Source organism: Nannobrachium achirus (genome assembly GCF_963921795.1).
Source record: "Nannobrachium achirus genome assembly, chromosome: 16".
Classification (NCBI taxonomy): domain Eukaryota; kingdom Metazoa; phylum Chordata; class Actinopteri; order Myctophiformes; family Myctophidae; genus Nannobrachium; species Nannobrachium achirus.
In genome coordinates this window covers 37,079,784-37,100,107 of record NC_137823.1, presented here as the reverse complement: position 1 = coordinate 37,100,107, position 20,324 = coordinate 37,079,784, and the positions used below count along the sequence as shown (strand labels likewise).

Sequence of the window (20,324 nt, the reverse complement as noted above, 5' to 3'; positions counted from 1 at the left end):
ATGAAGGGCAGTGGGAAGAGAGGAAGAGATTAGGAAGTGATTGTCCTGGGGATAACACTCCGAACTTGGGTGACGCACACGCAAACACACACACACGCACGCACGCACGCACGCACACACACACACACACACACACACACACACACACACACACACACACACACACACACACACACACACACACACAAGCTGTCCTGATGCAGCCCACGGCACTCTGTGCCAGCGACAATTAGCCTCAACCTGTCGTTGCCCCGGGCCGTGGCAGACCCGTGCCAGGGGGCGCGGTCCTCTTTACCCAACACTCTCTACTGGTCAAATACCAGCTGACAGGCGCCGCGGCCAGTCGGCCACCCCCTGCGGCCAGTAACACTGCTGCTGATAGGCCCGTATCACAGTGAAACAGTACAATTAGTCCTTATTGGACATGGCAATAAGGACTTTGGAGTTTGTGATTGGACGTCCTATAATGAAGGCTCTTGGCTGATTGGCTCTGCCCCCTCCAAACCAGGAAGAGCTGGAAGAGTGTGTGTGCGCTTGCGTGTTTGCGTGTGTGAGTTTCGTGTTTGTTTGTTTGTGTGTGTGTGTGTGTGTGTGTGTGTGTGTGTGTGTGTGTGTGTGTGTGTGTGTGTGTGTGTGTGTGTGTGTGTGTTTGCGTGCGTGAGTTGCGCGCGCACGCGCGCGTGTGTGTGTGTGTGTGCCATGTATGTGTTCTCCCTAAAACAACACAAACACTTTCACACATAATATTTCTCATTGATTGACAGATATCATTGCACACCAACAATCAATACTTGCTACAATGCAATAATAACATTATTGTACCAGATTATAACACCCAATAACTATTCCATGCATGTACAGTAGTCTCACTCTCAGCTCCATGACGATGGCTCTCTGCTCTCTGCAGAGAGACCACCTCCATGCTGTGCATTTCCAGCAGTGTGATTCCCAAACATTTTTAATTTCATTTCTTTTCATTTCATTTCCATTTCGACCCGCATATTAGGCCATGGACACTCATAACTCCTCAACTCCTACAATTCCAAGTGCTTTTCAGGGTGTGTGTGTGTGGGGGGGGGGGGGTCTCCAGTTCAAATATGATTCTTTGTTATATTAATATTTTTTGGGGGGAGAGGGAGGGCGGTTGGCAGTGAATCTGGGGACCCCCTGGACCCCTCTCAGACGTGGACCCCTGGGCGGTCCCCGGACCCCACTTTGAGAACCTCTTTGCCATGCCCTTCCTTTGACCTCCTGCACACGCACGCGCGCACGCACGCACGCACGCACACACACACACACACACACACACACACACACACACACACACACACACACACACACACACACGCAGTCTTCTCCTCACAGTTAAATGTGTTTGGTTCTGAGGCCCAGATGGGTGGGGCCTATTACAGGACAGGTGACACGCCGGTCAGTAAATGAAAGCACACGTTACAGTAGCACACACACACACACACACACACGGTGCTGTAGCGTTCTGCACCCCCTTATTAGCACAAACAAAGACATGCATTACATATTTCCATGGCTTATAGCCTAAATAATGCTATATCATTAAACGCTGCAGCCTGTCTGTGTAGGCTACGTAGCTACGCCGTAATAAACGCGCAGTGTGTCAAAGAGTGAAACGCATGCTTGCTTATGTGTGCAGCTTACCTCATCTTCCTCGCCCTTCCTCTCCTCCTCTCCTTTTGCACGAGTCGAATACAACAACGTACGGTGCCTCTTTTTTTAATGGTTCAGTCTTTCTGGTCCCCTCGGGAACAGTTCTGTCACAAAACGCGATCCAATTTCTCTAGTTTCGGAGGAGGAGGGTTGTTTGATAAACAGCGATGCCTGCCTGATTGGATGAGCAGCAGCAGATGTTCAGGTTTTTAGGGGAACAAAACGGCTTGTTTCTGCTCCGTGGCGTCTTTTTAAAGCCAGGCGTTATCCGGTGTGTGTGAGGCGGTGCTCGTCCATTTCACATCAGCTGTCCGGGGACCGGGAGACCGGGACGAGAGGATCTGACAGCGGCGTCTGAGGTGCCATCTTTTCCTTTCCTTTCCTCAGACAAAACCAACCAACCAACCACTGGGAGCGTGGATACTGAGCAAAGGAGAGAGAGAGGGGGGGGGGGGGGTATACAGAGAGAGAGAGATTAAAGAGAGAGTATGAGAGAGGGAGAGAGAGTACTGACAAGCTGGATGTGAGAGAGATAAAGGAGAGAGACTATGAAAGAGGGGGAAAGTGATGAAAGATTGTAGCAGGGGGGTGGGATGGGGAGAGAGAGAGAGAGAGAGAGAGAGAGAGAGAGAGAGAGAGAGAGAGAGAGAGAGAGAGAGAGAGATGGCCAAACAGTCTGCCAAAATAGTAAAGTGCTCAGTGTTTGATTTGTTGCCCCATGACAGAATGGTGCACCCCCACTGTGCAGGTCAAACCAACTGTCTATCCTCCCCTGTCTGGCCAGGTTCTCCACCTGTCCAAACAAAGATGGTCTCTCGGGGGTAAAGTGAACTTTTGATTCCATGTCAAAGACACCAGAGAGCGGGGGGTATAGTCAGTGATTCTCAAAGTGGGGTCCGGGGACCACCAGGTGTCCTTGAGAGGGTTCTGGTGGGGCCCCAGCTACATGGTTGATAGTTATATAGGAACCAAAATACAGGAGTGTCTGCAACTCGGTCAAACTGGGTTTGATTGGCGTGGAAGCAGCACATCCTCTAGCCCAGGGGTCTTCAACGTTTTCAGGCCGGGGACCCCCAAACTGATGGGGAGATGGAGCAGGGACCCCCTACCACCTCGCAGGGTGGGGGGGTCAGGGCTACGACATATTTTTTATTTTAAACATGTACAAGTTACAGCGAGCAGGGTGGGCCGTACCACTACCATTTCTAAACATACTACTTATTAACTGAGAACCAATGTCAATAATATCAACAATTTGTCAATTGCATAGTAATCATGTATTTAAGCTATTCAAAATGGATAGAATCATGATTTATTTTTTAACATAAATGTGAAAAATGAAAAAAAAAAAAACTAAAAAAAAAAAAAAATGTTTTGTTTTTTTTGCAATATTTTCGCGGACCCCCTGCAGTACCTCCGCGGACCCCCTAGGGGTCACGGACCCCCTGTTGAAGACCCCTGCTCTAGCCTATAGCCTGCTAGAGAGACTTGACTGTGTTTTGTTGTTGCCTACATCACATGCACTGTTCTCTCAGGCCTGCCAGATAGCCTATAGTCTATACAAATAACGCATGCAAACAAACCTTCATAAGGTCTATGTCATGAAAAATTCTAATCGTGTGCGTTGACATTGTGGGGGAAATTCCCCCTTTTCTTGTGTTTGTGTCTGGACTAAGGATCTGGCCTTTAAAGCAGAAGAATATTTACTGCCTTCTTATCCTCTAAAAGCATGGCACATGGGGGGTTTCATGTTCCAGAGACACAATATTTGTATTGGCGAAGAATGTAGCTAAGCCAGAATCCATCCTAAAAGAGAATTTACACATGCTAATCCTGTTCATTTAGGGAGTTCAAACAATGGGCCTATTTGTTAAATTGGACAGCAGCTGTCCTAAGCTACAAAGCAGAACTTGAAGGATTACATTTGTGATGTCATTATGGGTTGTTCCACAATGAATCACAACCAAGGTGTGATTAACCATTTCCAAACTCTGTTTGTTTCAGGTTTTAGCTCCATATGTCAACACTCACAAACAACCAGATTGTCAGTTGGTTGTGAGTGGCCCCCGGGCCACAAAGTTGGTTACTCATTCACTGTCAGTGGAACAGCCCCAGAATGTGTCTGTTGTTAACCCACGTAAGCCATACACACTTTGTTGTAGCCTACAATATATAGATACAAATAGACAATGTGACATGTTGTTCTGAGCTTGTAGAGCTATACTTGTCTATTCTTTTAAAAGCTTTGAATAAAATAAAATAAATGACTGTGAAAATTTTCCTAAGTGGATGCCAGGTAGCCATGAAGTTACTGTGATTTTTATCACAAACTCTCTCGCCCCTGTATGGTGTTTGTTTGTGTGTACAAATTAGTCAAGCACTATTTCACGATGCAATGCACTCTCATTCTCAAGACAACACAGTAGTGGAAGAAATATGTAACAAAAATAGGCTAATGTGTTCACTTCCGGCAGAAAGCGTGAACATTTGCACCTAAGTGCGCCGAATTCAAAAAATGACGGTACCAAGCACTTTTCCCATGGGATCTGGTGGCTCTAATTCACTTACCATACTAGGGGAAAAAGACCCCCCCAAAAATCTTCTTTAAATAGCATGTGAGGGGTCTATCTAGGGGGTTTTCATGATTCTGAATCCATTACAAGCATTTGTTTTGCACGAAAAACATTCCTTGGGCAAGAAATGGACCCTACACAACTGTGAAAAGTGATGACTCATCACTAAACCATAGTTTTGTGGGGTCCATTTCTTGCCCAAGGAATGTTTTTGTGCAAAACAAATGCTTGGAATGGATTCAGAATCATGAAAACCCCCTAGATAGACCCCTCACATGCTACTTAAAGAAACATTTTGGGGGGTCTTTTTTTCCTAACCCTAACCCTATGGTAAGTGAATTAGAGAAAAGTGAATTTGAGAAAAGTGCTTGGGACCGTCAATTTTTGAATTCAGCGCACAAAAATACTCCTAGGTGCAAATTTTCACGCTTTCTGCCGGAAGTGAACACCTTTTTCACATATTTCTCCCACTACAGCAGTCAGCCATCAACTCTGAAACAGTACAATTGACACTTTTACGTAAAAGGGGACTAAACCTTTCTTTTTAACATGGCATTTGCCTAGATGGACTCATTGATGCCTTGTGTGTTTTTAAACCTTTTCTTGGCTGTTTAGGTGACCACTGATCTGAATTTATTCATTTCATTGTTTTTTTTATTATTTAAATTATTTTTAAATATTTCTGTTTTCATTGCGTTACAAATAAAATGTATTATTATTATTACTACTATTATTATTAACTCACAGCTGCTGCTGGGTTAGGAGTCAGAAGTGCATTATGTGTCTGCATACAGAGTATGATACATATGGCTGTCATGGCAGAATTCATCAGTTTTGATTTAATTCCCTAAATAATATGTGACTAGTCCTTGCCTGTTCAAACTTATGTGCTCCGAATTATGTGCAGTTTTGGTTATGGGGTGTGCACAGTATATGAGGGATTGAATGTAGGAGTCTCAGAACCAAGACGTATCAGTGATATCAGTCATCTCCAAATTTGGGCACTGTTTCAGCATGTGGCTGTTACGCATTATGTCAAATTGACATTAACCACTTAGCATATGTTATACTTTATCGCACAATGGTGTCGTGCCAAAATATTGCAAATAGCAGAGGGTGGCTATATTTTCACTAAATTGATAGTTTTTTACATGTTTTGATTTCTGCCAATAGGGATCGATTAGGCTACTAATCAAGAATTTATTATGTTTTTATTATTATTATTATTAATGTATTAATTAATTGGTAATTCCCCAAGTGGAGAAAAAAGTCATTTGTCAAATTAAGCCTTGACAATGTGTTATTCTGTCCAGCAGAGGTCATCCTATACTCTTTGAGTGAGGGGAGTACTTTTCTCCATGTCCCATATGTGTACACAATAATTCATCCTGAGGTCATACTTGTCCTGCCCCAGACCCCTTCCCTGCTTGCTCAAGGGACCACAATGGAATATCTATGTATCGTTGTCACAATGATTATCAGCTATTATGTTGTTGTATGGCAAATACATAGACATTCAGAAAGTCCACCCATGAATGAAGGATGACCCCTATTCAAGACTTGTGGTATTTTCCTGAATATGCAGCAGTCAAGTCTTGCAGTAGACTATTTATCTATCTAATATATCCAATTCCCATGCATCGATTATGGTTCCCCTGTTGACGGTGGTAGAGTGAACCGGATTCAAATGTGACACTGACAGCGTGTCCTATGCTGTTTTCTCCTGAGTCATCTTCATAGATGATTTTTATCTTGATTTCCTTTCCCATGAGTTGCAGATTACATAATTAACACAATCTCTAAAGTACAATGGCCCTACACAGATTAACAATGGTCTAGATTACTAGGTTAATGATCCACTGTATGCCAGTGTAAACAATAACCAAATCTGATCAAACTATACAAAGAAGCTTTGACAATATAAACACGTTATTACATAGGACTGTAGACAATGCTATTTATTTTTCTTTCTTTTTTTACATACATTGTTGGAGACATAAATGTATAAGAAATGTTATGGCTCCCATATAGACATCATGTCGGTCATATGTGAAGGATTTAACCAACATGTTTTTTGAAAAATAAACAAATCATCTTAACAAGCAGCCATTTTAATCGTTTTGGGGTAGATTCTGGATTTGACAATGCTTTCTCTTGCCATATATTATGTAAAAGTAAATAATAAATGACATAAATGTCAGGATTAAAAGCCTGGGCTTCCCCTGATTCCAGCTAGAGGCAGTTTTGGTCAGGCTGCAAATGTCTCATGCAAGAGGAAGTAGGACAGAATGTATCTGTACTGCCACCTGCAGGTCAGATTGAACTAATGATGAAAATGAAGATGACTGATGCTCTCTTTGAGGCTTGAGAGACTTGAAGTCGAGAAGGTTTGTCCCAGATTGATTGACTAAACATCTCTGACTGTTATATGATGCTTGTAAACAAGCCATAGTGCTTCCTTGGGGTCCTATTAGTAGACCTTGTATCTGAACTGTATAATAATTGCCATGTGCTTTTCCTATGCGAACTGCTAATAAAGTATCCTGTTCAATCAATCAATGTACCTCGATTCAGTCATTAAATACACCAGTGTCAGGTTTATCACTTATATCACCAGGTACTATGTGTGTACCAACATGACACCTTAAAACACATTTTTAATAATACAACATGGGAGGGATGCAATTGGTCAAAATTAAAAACAAAACTTTGAAAAATACAATAAAATACATTTGGAAAAGTGGATTCCTTCAATTTGAGAATAGAATATTGAATAGAATAATTAATAATTAAATCATTAAAATGCACTGCAGGGCTTGTTAGATTGTACTAGTATAAAAGATTAACATTAAAGGAGTAGTTCACCCCCAAAATGACTTTTTTCTATCGATTACAGAGACTTAAGTTCAATAATATTTTTTTGTATTTGTCGCATTCCTAAGACAAAAATGTGATAATAGTAAACATACCCCCATTCATGGGTTGCATTTGTAGTCCTAAACAGCCACGTTGAGGACCAACACAGGTGTTTCTATTTGTCTGATTGGCACAGAACTAATGTTCTACGCCAATCAAAACCCCTTTGTTGGTCCTCAACATGGCCGGTGTAGGACTACAAATGCAACCCATGAATAGATTCCGGATGGGGAACCGGATGCATGGCCGTGGATGGGTACTCCCAGGGTAAATTTACTATAAGCACATTGTCTTTACAGGAATGCGACAAAAGAAAACCAAAAAATATTTTTGAACTCAAGTCTCCATAACGCGTAATCAATAGAGAAAAAGTCATTTTGGGGGTGAACTACTCCTTTAATATGCATAATCGTTTGCATAATTCATATATGGCATAGTGATGACAGTGGTCGAGTGGACCCTCCCCAGACAGACAGACACTAGCCTCTGGGGTCGCCAAGTCTCGCGTTATCTCAGATATGAGAGCATAGTGGCTACGAGAACTGGTGTGTAGTACTAGTGGGACGGCAAAGCACTGAAAGCAGACAGACACTAGCACAGCAGAGAGAGAACACTAGTGTTGTTATCGAAGAGAGAGAAAGGGAAAGAAGCCGAGAGGAAGGGAGCAGGCCAGGGCAGGGGGGCGTGTGTGAGTGTTTGTGTGTGTGCGGGCGCATGTGTATGAGTGCATGAGTGTGTTGCGTGTGTGGAGGCAGAGGGGGGGTGCACAGCAGAAAGGGGAAAGAAACCCGAACACCACAACACGGCGTGCGTGAATGAGCACAGCCTGGACAGGGAGTCAAGCTGGCGGAATACAGCACCATGGCGTCGGCGGGGGATACGTTATACATCGAGGCGGACGGCTCCGAGATGCCCGCCGAGATAGTGGAGCTCCACGAGATCGAGGTGGAGACCATCCCGGTGGAGACCATCGAGACCACGGTGGTCGGCGGGGAGGACTACGACGACGACGAGGAGGAGACGGACGACACCGACGACGACGATGATGAGGACGGCCCCATGATCGCCCTGCAGCCGCTGGTGACGGACCACCACAACCTGCACAACATGCACCACCACCACCACCACCACCAGGAGGTGATCCTGGTGCAGACCCGGGAGGAGGTGGTCGGCGGGGACGATGACTCGGAGCTGCACGGCGGGGGCTACGAGGACCAGATCCTCATCCCGGTGCCGGCCCCCGGCGCGGAGGACGAGTACATCGAGCAGACTCTGGTGACCGTGGCCGGGAAGAGCCACGGCAGCAGCGCCTCGTCCCGCATGAACAAGCGGGGAGGAGGCGGCGGCGCCGGGAAGAAAGCGGGGAAAAACAGCAAGAGCTATCTGTGCAGCACGGAGGCCGGGGGGAGGAAATGGGAACAGAAGCAGGTGCAGATAAAGACTCTGGAGGGGGAGTTCTCTGTGACTATGTGGGCATCGGGTGAGTTATTCTGCTTCTATCCGTTCCCCGGTCTGCGTCTATCTCTCTGTCTCTCTCTGCCCCGCATTGTTCACGCTTTTTCGGTCGCGGGGAGCATGAGGCCTTGTTGCAGGGCGTTGTCCTTCCTGCACCAGGGCCAGGCTAATTCCTGGAAGTGATCCGGCCAGCAGGAGAGAAAAATCCCCAACATAACGCACGTTTTCGACGCGGAAATGTGCCGTCGGTGTTAGATTGTAATGTTTTTGTTTTGAAGGGAGGCCATGTTTTAGTGTGTTGCTGGGCGCCGCCATATTTTCTCTCCCCGAGACTCGTATAAGTATGGCGGCGGCCCGAAAACATGGCGCCCGGTGGGCCCCGGTCAGCCAGGCAGGCTGAGGCAGTGGTGGTTGTGTGTGTGGTGTGTGCGCGTGGTGGTGAGGTGCGCATACTGCTGCTGCAAGGCCGCAAAGTAACTACTAGCGCACACTGTCACAGACTGCATGCAGACGTGCACGTTTAAGCAGTAGGCCTACATGGTGTTGAGGGTGATAGGAAATTAATTTAGTATTAAGAAAATGTGTTTTCTTTTGTTTTGGAGATTCTTTTACATTATGCAAAGAGCTGGATGTGCTGCTGGCAGTGGCAGCAGACGCACTGACGTTGTGCACAATACAGTTTACCTCTAGTGGTCTGGTCTGTGCTGCAGACCTCCGTCCATTCATGGATTTAATGTTATCTACCTAAAAGTATTTTGCAGCATGAGACGTCTGGTTGCACGAAGCATATTGATTTCCCCCCTTTTTTATATGGAAAATAATATAAACTTCACGTTAAATCGTAAAAGGCGTATTTTTTTCACTTTAAAACACTTCATGGGTCATCCCCAGACAGTTTTTAAATTGCTTTATTCAATATTTAGATTGTTATGGGACATGCGTTAGATCAGACACGCCCCCTCCTGTATGAGCCTATGTGAGCCCATTCAACTTCAAGCTTCATTTGAACCATGTTAAAACACTCGGACAGTTGTTTGCATCCCTGACCGTTTTTGCGTTGCTTTATTCAATCTTTAGATATTTGATATTTGTTTTATTAGACACGCCCCTCCTCATATGTAAGCTTATTGAACTGCAAACCTAATTTCAAACACACGCCCCTGCTTCTGGTCACTGAGATATTGTCCTCCTAAATGCATGAGGGGCTGTATTCTTTCCATCACTTTTTAAAATGTATTTACGGTCATTTGTTCAAAGTGATGCCATCTGTCACTGTCAGAAGTTTTTCTTCTCTCTTCTTTAAAGTGAAATAAACTAGGCAGATTTTGTGCAACTGTTCATAGGAGGACTGACTTAAATCAGTTAAATCCCTTTACATGTATAGATAACAGTAGATACTAACTGTCTTGTTACAATTCATTACAAAATGTTTATGGTGATGCTTCTGCTATTCATGAGCTTATAGCTAATGCTGTTGATAAGAATAAATGCACGTGCCCCCCCGATTTGTAGAAAGTGAAATGTCACTTCAGTATCAGTTCAGACTCTACAATGTCTCCTAGATACATATAAAGACATCGACCACGAGTCAGTGGTAGAGGAGCAGATCATCGGGGAGAACTCCCCCCCTGACTACTCTGAATACATGACGGGGAAGAAGCTGCCCCCTGGTGGAATCCCTGGGATCGACCTGTCAGACCCCAAACAGTTGGCTGAGTTTGCCAGGTGAGTGTGTGTTCATTTGGATGTGTGTGTGTGTGTGTGTGTGTGTGTGTGTGTGTGTGTGTGTGTGTGTGTGTGTGTGTGTGTGTGTGTGTGTGTGTGTGTGTGTGTGTGTGTGTGTGTGTGTGTGTGTGTGTGTGTGTGTGTGTTCTTGTAATTCTATCTTTATGTGGACCAGATGTCAAGAATGGCGAGGTGAGGAAAATCCTACAAAGTGAGGACCTTCTGTAACGGGTCTCACATTCTAAGGGGCTTATGGTTGCCGTATGTTTGGGAAACCATAAAGTTTAGTCATGTGGTGAGGGTTTGGTTGGAGTTGTGGATGAGCGATTTGAATTTGTCAAAGGAGATTTTTTGATGGCAGTGGAGTATATAGTATTACAAATGTATGTCTAATAAGAGAGATTCTATGATTGAGATGTCAACACATCTGGTTTCATGCTATCAAATGTCACACTGAAAATGATGTCCCTCATTCTTGTTACACCCATGAATATATCCCCCTTAGAATACAATAGTATGCATTTCATTGGCAACAACTAATAGCACAATATCACCCATTGAACACACCCGAATGGATTAATTAATACAAAAAAGAAAACACTTATTCCGATTGTGGTCCATTAACATTACTTGACCATAATTCATGTGGTGGCCTGGTGGGATTGAGTTTCCCACCCTCCTCTATGACTTAAGAGCGATTTATTTACCTAATGAGTTTCCTACGCCCCATAGTGCATTGCGCAAACGTCTGCATCGATCTTCCGCCGCCGATTTACAAGCTCACAACGGGTTGCATCTGCGACGCGACGTGAGCTTGTATGTCTGCTGTTAAACCCGGAAGTTTGGTCCTGATAGTCTCCAGTAAACTCCCGCGGAAACTTGTGGATAGAATAATCTGTTCATCTTTTGTTGTTGTTTGATTGACTGATTAGTCTACAAGTTACAGTATCTGATCCCAAATAGACATTTTGAAATGTCTTAATCTACTACAAGACAAGTGCAATTCCCAGCTGGCTACAACTAGCAACCAGCTAGCTGCAACTAGCAAACCAAGCTGCTACACAGACAAAACAAACTCTACTACTGAAGGCATGAGATCAATGAGTCTCAACCTTTTCAATTGTATAAACCCCCAGTTTGATGTATATTAGGCCATGAATCTCCATTTGAGAGATTTTAATCTTCCAATACCAACCTTCTCCTTGCCCTCATGACCAAGCTCCACACCATGGGCAACCGGGCCTTATGGTCTAAAGCCCCTCGTTTGTGGAATGCCCTCCGCAAACACCTGAGTGCACCACAGTCCAGTAATGCTTTTAACTAATTTACTGCTGTACCGATTATCAGGGTTCCCTGCTACGCTATTTTATGATTTCTTACTTTTTTAAAGCGGCCGTGGCGTGTCCATCATGCACGTCGTGGTACATCGCTGTACAGAAAAGACTGCTTTGTGTGATGAAGCATCTCAAAGCTATTAGCGAAATAGCTAGTATCGTTTTCAATGGAGAGAGAGAGGCAGGATCAGGAAACAAGAGATGGGCGTTTTCCTGCAAAATGTTACTTAATGTTCTTTGGAGTCCTGTACAAATGGTTTCTGTACAAATGGTTTCTAACTCCTGGAATCCTGTTATTACTTAGTTTCTTTATCTTCTTTCTTTCTTTTTTGTTGCCTTATAAGGCAGTAATCTTGTGGTAGTACTGTTCAGTAACTTGCCAAATAGTCTTAAAACCCCTACATAAAATGCAATTGTGATAAGATCATGGATCGTGATCCTGCCTGGGAAAACAATCGTGGAATTATATTTTTACCATATCGCCCACCCCTAGGCTTGTTCTCAGTCTAATGTAATAATTAGGCCCTGATATCATGCCAAATGCATCGCAAATGCTTTCCAGACATAAAATGATGACATTAACAACCCAGGTCAGTCCAAAAGTATCCTGGACGCTTCTGGCATTTGGCTGCATTACCAGATGGCCAGTCTGGTCATGTCATGTTGTGTTATGTCCTGTATTCCCATAAGGGCTACTGTTCAAGTCTGTAATAAAGGTCCTTTGGTCAGAAAACCACACAGGCAGGCTTGTACTCTCAAAGATAACATTTCGTTCATTAGATGCCACAGAGTTTAAAATGTTTTTAACCAGTTTAATTTCTGAAAGTTCTGGATGACCATAACTGTCCAAATATTTGCGGTGATAACTATGCGTGTTTGTGTAGAGTGTGTGTTGAGGCACAAGTGTAATGCCCTCTTGAAATCTCTGCATAAACCTTCACAACACCTCCTGGACATTACTTTTATAACAGGAACGCTGACCTGGATGTCTTAGTTTAAAAGTATAGCGTTGATGATGTGTTTGTGTTTGACTCTTGTTAAATATACTACTTCTCCACCACAGAATGAAGCCAAGGAAAATCAAAGAGGACGATGCTCCCAGGACGATAGCCTGCCCTCACAAAGTAAGTGTCATGCCCCCTCCGTCTTCTCCGAGAAACATTCCTGCCACTTGACTGGAATCTACGGCTATGAGATTTCATAACACCTTATATTGCTGCTGCCTTATTTGAAGTATATATGAGAATTTCTTAAATGACTACTTAATATTTCATTTGTTTACTAATTCCTGTGGACTGTCCTTGAACTTGAAATGCAAAAGAAATGTTGTTTTGGATTTGTTTTGTGTATTCATTTATATCGATCTATAAGATAAATGGCCCAGGACAAGCAAAAACAAGCTTGTCTAGACTAAACAAGTACCAGACTGCTGCCCACATTAGTATGCGAGTTAAAAATTTCACGTGATTGCATTTGTGTAAGGATAAATCGACAGAGCGATGGCTAATTAGCCATCGCTCTGTCGATTTATCCTTACCTACACTCTTCTTGCCTGCACTTTCACCATCAAGGTGCGTGTAGGTAGTGGCGCTGATGATGAAACGCGTGTAACAGTCATTCTGTCCTTTTATAAAGCGAACATTGTCAGTTCTTAGACTAGATTTAACACAAATCTCTAGAAGAAATGCTTGTTCCTATTTCTATATGTGGACAAGTAGAAAAACACGCACATCCGAAATTTTAAAAGGCAGGTGCAGGACAGAAGCAAACATCAATGAAAGATAGGGTCCACACACTGTGTCATGCTCCAAAACATTAAAGTTGTATTACCACGTGTGACGTTTCAAGCCTCAGACTCTTATGGGACACACACTGCTTTCTATGAAACAGCGAGGTATGCTCAAATGAACCCTCCTTAGATCCTACTCGGACCAGAGCTGCAATTTTACCGGCTAGAAAACAATCATGGGTCATATTGGTGTCAGAGATTAGATCTCTTAGATCAGAGGTCTGATTATATACAGTAAATTCATTGAATGGGCTCAGACTGGATGGAAACGATTCTGAAATGTAAAAAATAACAGCATCACAGAGCCAATGCAAAGACTAGAGCTTTCCTTCCTTCCTATGGGATGCTATCTGGATTGATTTTCAAAGCAGTGGGCGTTGGTTGGTTACTGCTGCTTTTATCACCGGGCATTCAAGCCCATTCTTTGAATTTAGATTTCCCCAGACTTAGTAGGCGGAGATCTCTGATCGAAAACACAGAACTACTGTAATAAAGCAGAACGCTAAGGTGGACAAGGGCTTCGTGTTTTTATATGTAAACTCCAGTTAAAGTTTCCCTTTTGTTTTTAATAGCTTGGCTTTTAAAATAAACCAAAGGCTTTCCACTGAAACCATTAGCTGATAAAGAAACAACTACACAATGACAATGCAGTGGTGGAAAACATTTCAGAAAGACGGACGACCGTTTACTTTTATTTGAGTGTCGTTCACCTTGAAGTTTCTGTCCATACAGAGCTTGGCCGCTCGCTGTGTTCCAAGTATGCAAGGACACTACATACAATTCAGTTTTGTCCCCTGAGTGGCAGTTGAGTGCACAGCAGTAGAAACAGTATGAGATCAAATACCAAAGGCAAATCCCAACATTTATGTATTTGCGAAAAGTGTTGGCTTCAAATACTAAAATACTTAATATAATACTTAATAAATCCCATGACGGTGAGATTGTAGTCATATCACTGCTACTGGTGCAGAGGTTTTACGGAACTGAAGGGTGTTATGTAGGCGCAAACGTATAGCTTTTCAAGAATGCACATGGATTTTAAACATTTGTACATTTTACAGGTTCTTTTGTTTGTTTGTTTTCAGTTTTACCCACCAACCCCCTCATGGCCTTTAGTATCTCTTCTCACATGATTACTTTGCGTTTTTAGGTCTGCGCATGTCTGTTGGCACACCAAGTAACGTCCCCTTTCTTTATTTTCGGCCCAGGGTTGCACGAAGATGTTCAGGGACAACTCTGCCATGAGGAAGCACCTGCACACCCACGGACCCCGCGTGCACGTGTGCGCGGAGTGCGGCAAGGCCTTTGTGGAGAGTTCCAAACTCAAGCGTCACCAACTGGTTCACACAGGGGAGAAACCCTTTCAGGTGCGTGCCTGGACAGACAACCCATGTAGACTAAATTAGGGCTGTCACAATTAGTACATTTTACATGACGATTAATTGTCACTCAAATAATTGCGATTAACAATTTAATTGTGTTTTTGTCAGTGACAATTACATTTCTGTTTTGCCTTTGAAGTTGCACATGGTAGATATGACACATAACCTAAATATACAAAGAAATTACTGACGTATTTGACAACTTTATACTTAAAAAAGAACATTGATAGTGGAAATAGCCGATCTACAAGCTCTCAACGCGTCGCATCCGCGACGCGTTGAGAATATTGAAAATATATATGAAAAATGTTCAATATGGAAACGATTATGACAAATAATTGCAATTAGACGATTATGACAAATAATTGCGATTCGACGATCATGTAATAATTGTGAAAGCCCTAAACTAAATAGTCAAGTATACAATCAAGCAACTTAAAAACTGTTTGCACAAACAAGCCGGAGTAGAGGTTAAAGTGACCCTAATGTGTGTGCGTTTTACTTTAATTGTTTAATTTGGGGAAGCTTTTTGGTAGTACAAGGCATGCTGATGCATAACCTTCCTGATTGGCTTTAATCATCACACTGCAATATCCGGAGTCTTAATTTAATCACTTTCAACATGGTGTCCTTATTTTTCATATCACTACTATAGGCAAAAATTATCAAAAACTTAAAAAAAACATCCCCATAGCAAAAAATACACTGAGGTTCTAGACCAGCTATTTTAGTTCTTTATCGTACAACAAAACAAATATGGCTTACTCTGAGTTAGTGTTTCTTTGCTATATCTAGGGATGTTAAGTGCTTCAAGTAACTAGGATACAAACATCAAATCTGACATCTGTCTGAAAAACATCTAAATAACATTAGCATTTGTGTTCAGGAAAACAGAATGTCTTATGTAAATAACATGCAGTATGTGAACAAGTCAAATATATGTAGAATATTGGTTTAACCTGAATTTGCCTATGAGGAATTCACCGCAATACAATGCTCAAAACGCCATGATTGCTTAAAGTAATTTGGGAAATTAATTGCCTTGAGAACTCGGGAAGAAGGAGAGCTGCTCAGAAATGTCTTTCAGTGTGTTTTGCACAATAATTAAGTTTAAATAATTAGTATTGAGTAAACCATAAGTAGGGGCAGCACCGTTCAATGGACTAGTCGACCTGCCGCACACATCCCTAGTACTCTGTCACATCAAAATTCTCTGTTCTGATATCGGGGACATTTAGATTTGGCCCCCTGCCCTCTTGTCTATTTCTGATGCAACTGCCCCCTTGCTAACCACTGAATAATCCCCACGCCCTCCTTGTATTTTCCTTCCAGTGTACCTTTGAGGGCTGTGGGAAAAGGTTTTCTCTGGACTTCAACCTGCGCACTCACGTGCGGATCCACACTGGAGACCGACCATACGTCTGCCCCTTTGACGGCTGTAATAAGAAGTTTGCCCAGTCTACCAACCTCAAGTCTCACATCCTTACACACGCCAAAGCGAAAAACAACCAATGAGAACCCTGCAAAAAAAAAAAAAAAAAACACCGGCCACAAGCCGTGCACGCGCACACTCTCACACACACGTACACGAATAAAAACCCATCCTAGCAACACCCGTGAAACCTTGCTTTGAAAAACCGAATAAACGATTTAGACTTTGGGGAAATAGAAGGATTTAAAAAGACTTGAGATGGCGATATCCAGCCAGTTTTCCTTCCTTCCCTTCCCCACTTCTGCTGTTGTATTGGCTGAGGAACACTGACTCCCCCCAAAGACCCCCTCTTCCACCACAGTACTTTTCTCTTCCTAAAGTGGCGCTCAGTTGCCAGAAGATGGAACTCATGGACACACAACAGAGACTTGTTATTTCTAGCGCACAGCCGTGTGAGAGAGAGAGAAAGAGGAAGAGCAATCTGTCATGCTTTTCGTTATCCTTGTCAGTTCACGTTTTAAGTTAATTTTACTGCCTCTCTTCTATGCTCCTTTCCTTCAAGTGTGCATATTGTACACTTAATCTGGGCTATGTTTACTAAAATTGTGATTTTTATTTTTCGTATCCTGCGTTCTATATGGGATCCACACACCCATGATGACATGAAAGGCGTCGAGCTGACTTTCACGCTTAACACACAAACTGAAAAGGAAAAAAATACATATTTGTTTGCATTTCCATACCTACTTTGGTTGTATTTTTTTCCTCCTAACCACACAGAATAATCGTGTATACTTGTATTGTATGGCTGTATTGGTATTATGTAGAAATAGAGGTGTGATTCAAAGTGTTAACCGATTAAACTTTTAGTCATTGAGTTGCTTTACCTTTTTCTATGGACACTCTTTATGCAGAGGAAACCAGTCTTATGAACTTCACTCAGAGCCTGTCTCAGGTTCAAGTACCTGGGGGATAAAAAACATGTTTAACCACTTTATAACCCTGGCGTCCCTATTTAGGGCATGTCATTATAGGCAAATGTTCAAATAATTAAAGAAAACGCAAAATGTTTAAAAATAACCAACCTACAAGTTCACAAAGTGCCACATCGCAACGTGAGCTTGTAGATTGGCTGTTTTCACTATTCGTCATACGACTGAAGTATAGACCGTTTTCCTGAGCGCTTTCCTGTGGAGAGCGCCGCCATTGCCGCGGTGTAAACCGCAGCCAGTGAGTACAAATACTCAAAGTTGTACTTAAGTAATTGGAGTCTACTAGTTATTTTACACCAGTGGTTCTCAAACCTTTCAGGCTGTGACCCCCAAAATAACCATATTTTAACTGGGGGACGGGGACCCCCCAACAAGCACTAAGAATTGAGGCATTACATTTTGTATAGTCTCTCAAGAACAGCCGAACTGAGCTCGGGTTAAAACTGAGCTCCAGTTATCAACCTTTTCCTTGACGATGGCTATAACACGGTTGCGAGGCGTTGTGAGCATGTAGATCGGCTATTTTTACAATTTCTGCGTCTAGTATTTGACAAAAATGTTTAATTAACTTGAGAAATGTGTATATACCCTCTATACACTTAACCTTATGTTGGTTTGTTTACTGTTCAGTGAGAAAACAATGTTGCCAATTAAGTTAATCATCTAGGGAGTAGGGACCCCCCAAAATAATAACAGGTTGAGAAGAACCACTGGTTTACACAACTGTTTGCACCGCGGCAATGGCAGGCGGCGCCCTCTGTAGGGTCGCTCAGGAAATCTGTCTATATAGGGCTTATGTGGTTAAAAAGTGACCATCACCTTCTTTGTTAGAATGTACTGTACAGGTGTCGACCATTAACTTTTGTTGATATTTACACTCATGTATCTCAATTGTCCACAATAAAAATGGGTCATTTGAATCCTCTCAAAATAGCCAGTTACCGTTTCGTCTGATTTCAATTTCCTATGTGAAATTATGTACATTTTGGATATTAACCACTAAAACCCTTTACTTAGTTAACCGGAGTACCCCGGGGATCTACAGAGTATTTCCCTCTACACCAAAATTCTTCACTGAAATTAAGCAACACCTCAGCATTTTTCAACGCAATGAACGCATTGAACTTGAAGATCTACAATTCTTTGCCAAATGTTTGCCCCCAGAGTAAGGACGCAAGGGTTCAATTGATTAAAGGTTTCCCCTATTCATTATCACTGCAGCTAATGAGAAGACCGCTGCAGTGATAAGCCTAGCAGACAGCAGACTATTTGATCCTGAATGGTGATGACAAGATAAGATTCACTTATTCTTCCTAGATTGAAAGAACTGCATTGCACTTTAAAGCTGTAATCCGTAAGTTTCATGTCCTATATAGGGCAGGGTTCTTCAGAAACCTTTTTCTTTCTCCTATTTTATATTAACCACTTGAACCCTAGTGTCCATATTCTGAGATCTTTAGCAGATCTACAAGCTCACAACGCATCGCAGCTGTGGCGTTATTTTCAGCAAAGAGGTTTGGTGTAGAGGGGAAAAAGAGCACACTAAGTACAGAGGGAAAGGTCAAGTTTATTAAGTATTGCCAGTTCAAGTGGTTAAATATCTGAAAAATGTACCTGCTGTCAAAACGATTAAACTATATGGAATCTATGAAAAGGTTGTGGGGGTCCCCGCTTGTATGGCTGTATTGGTATCTCTAACTATCATCTCTTTCTCAACTAAGGGGTCCTTGGCCTGAAAACGTTGAAGACCCCTGCTATAGGGGATGTGAACCTGGGTCTCTTTGTGGGGAAGCTACATTTCTACCACTGTTCAAGACACAATCCCTGCGCTGGTCATGGGCTTCTTAATTCAGGCATACTTGTCAACCACCCAAGTGTCCTAACCGACACCAGGGCAAGTAGGGAGACCACCTCCAACCACTGCAAATGCAATCTGGCAGAACATTTTCCTTCTCTCATCTGAGTCTGTTCTTGAGAGATTACTACAAATGTACTAATTAATATTGTATAACACAGCGGTTTTCAACCCTTTTCATATCATGATCCATTATTTATTGGGTATTTGAGCCACAGACCACCATTTGATGAGATTTAGCCTCTCAGACCTTGGATAAGATTTTGTCCACAATTCCATGCTCGGCTGTATTGATGTTTGTACCATAGGAGAGATAACAGGCAAACCTTGATCAAAATAACAATTCTTCTACATTCTCTAATTGTGTAGACGTCTTGTAAATTCTTGAGTAATGCAGATATTTAACAATAATGAAACACTAGCGAGAGTGTAAAATGAAACCACATTTCATTTTACACTATATTTTACATTTTACACTTTACACTAGAGTTTAAGCTCTATAAGGGTCCATTTGGTTACCAATTCTCCACCACCTGGAACCCCCTCAAGGACCACTGGTGGTCCCCGGACCACTGGCCATTGAAAACCACTGGTTTATAACACACTCTACCATGCCGTTTTGGGTTCATGTAACGTTTTATTCATTAAAATATGTTCTGGATTACAGCTTTAACATCTATCTTTTAATGATGAGAGTAGAAGTAGGCTACCTGAGAATACAGATATTCTTATACTTTCTTCTAAGAAGAAATTAACAAGTTAATCTCAGTCCAACTTCGAACGGCACCCTTTCTGCAAACTGCCCAAAGCACGGTGGAATGTATGCCCTTCCCTTCACCTGTGCGTCTGACTTGCAAATTGGAATTTTAACTCGCTCAATTTTTTTTTCAATTTTCTGCTGAGACAGCAGGATTAGTGCGCAGTCTGCACCAATGTCCTGCGGAGATCCAGCTTCCTTCCAGGATGGATTTTTTAATTGATCCGCTTCAACCCTGCTGTGCTGACTTTGAATTCCCCATGTAAGGGAACTTTCACTGCCCTCTGCTGGAACTGTGTGGCACAGACCTCGGCCACTGGCTGCGTGCGCTGTCCATGGTGCTGAAGCAGTCCATTGATCACTATAAGAGGGAGGCAGGTCGTCTATACACTGTGATCAAATGGCAGGTTAAACTGCGACGGTTTTGTAAC

At 42.7% G+C, this 20,324-nt stretch overlaps 1 protein-coding gene across 1 annotated transcript; it reads left to right on the top strand.

Moving 5' to 3' along the window:
* Window positions 1-7,925: 7,925 nt before the first annotated feature.
* On the top strand, window positions 7,926-18,207 carry LOC308300247 (transcriptional repressor protein YY1-like). The gene is made up of 5 exons (XM_080744062.1): window positions 7,926-8,652; window positions 10,202-10,352; window positions 12,750-12,810; window positions 14,684-14,842; window positions 16,190-18,207. The coding sequence occupies exons 1-5, from the start codon at window positions 8,034-8,036 to the stop codon at window positions 16,370-16,372; spliced, it is 1,173 nt and encodes a 390-aa protein (XP_080600188.1). The 5' UTR covers window positions 7,926-8,033; the 3' UTR covers window positions 16,373-18,207.
* The last annotated feature ends 2,117 nt before the right edge of the window (window positions 18,208-20,324 follow it).

Bases quoted from the DNA above. Each gene is read 5' to 3' on its own strand.
- LOC308300247 (XM_080744062.1), top strand. From the start codon at position 8,034: ATGGCGTCGGCGGGGGATACGTTATACATCGAGGCGGACGGCTCCGAG. The intron at 8,653-10,201 runs GTGAGTTATTCT...ATACATATAAAG, and splicing joins TGTGACTATGTGGGCATCGG to ACATCGACCACGAGTCAGTG. The intron at 12,811-14,683 runs GTAAGTGTCATG...TTTTCGGCCCAG, and splicing joins CGATAGCCTGCCCTCACAAA to GGTTGCACGAAGATGTTCAG.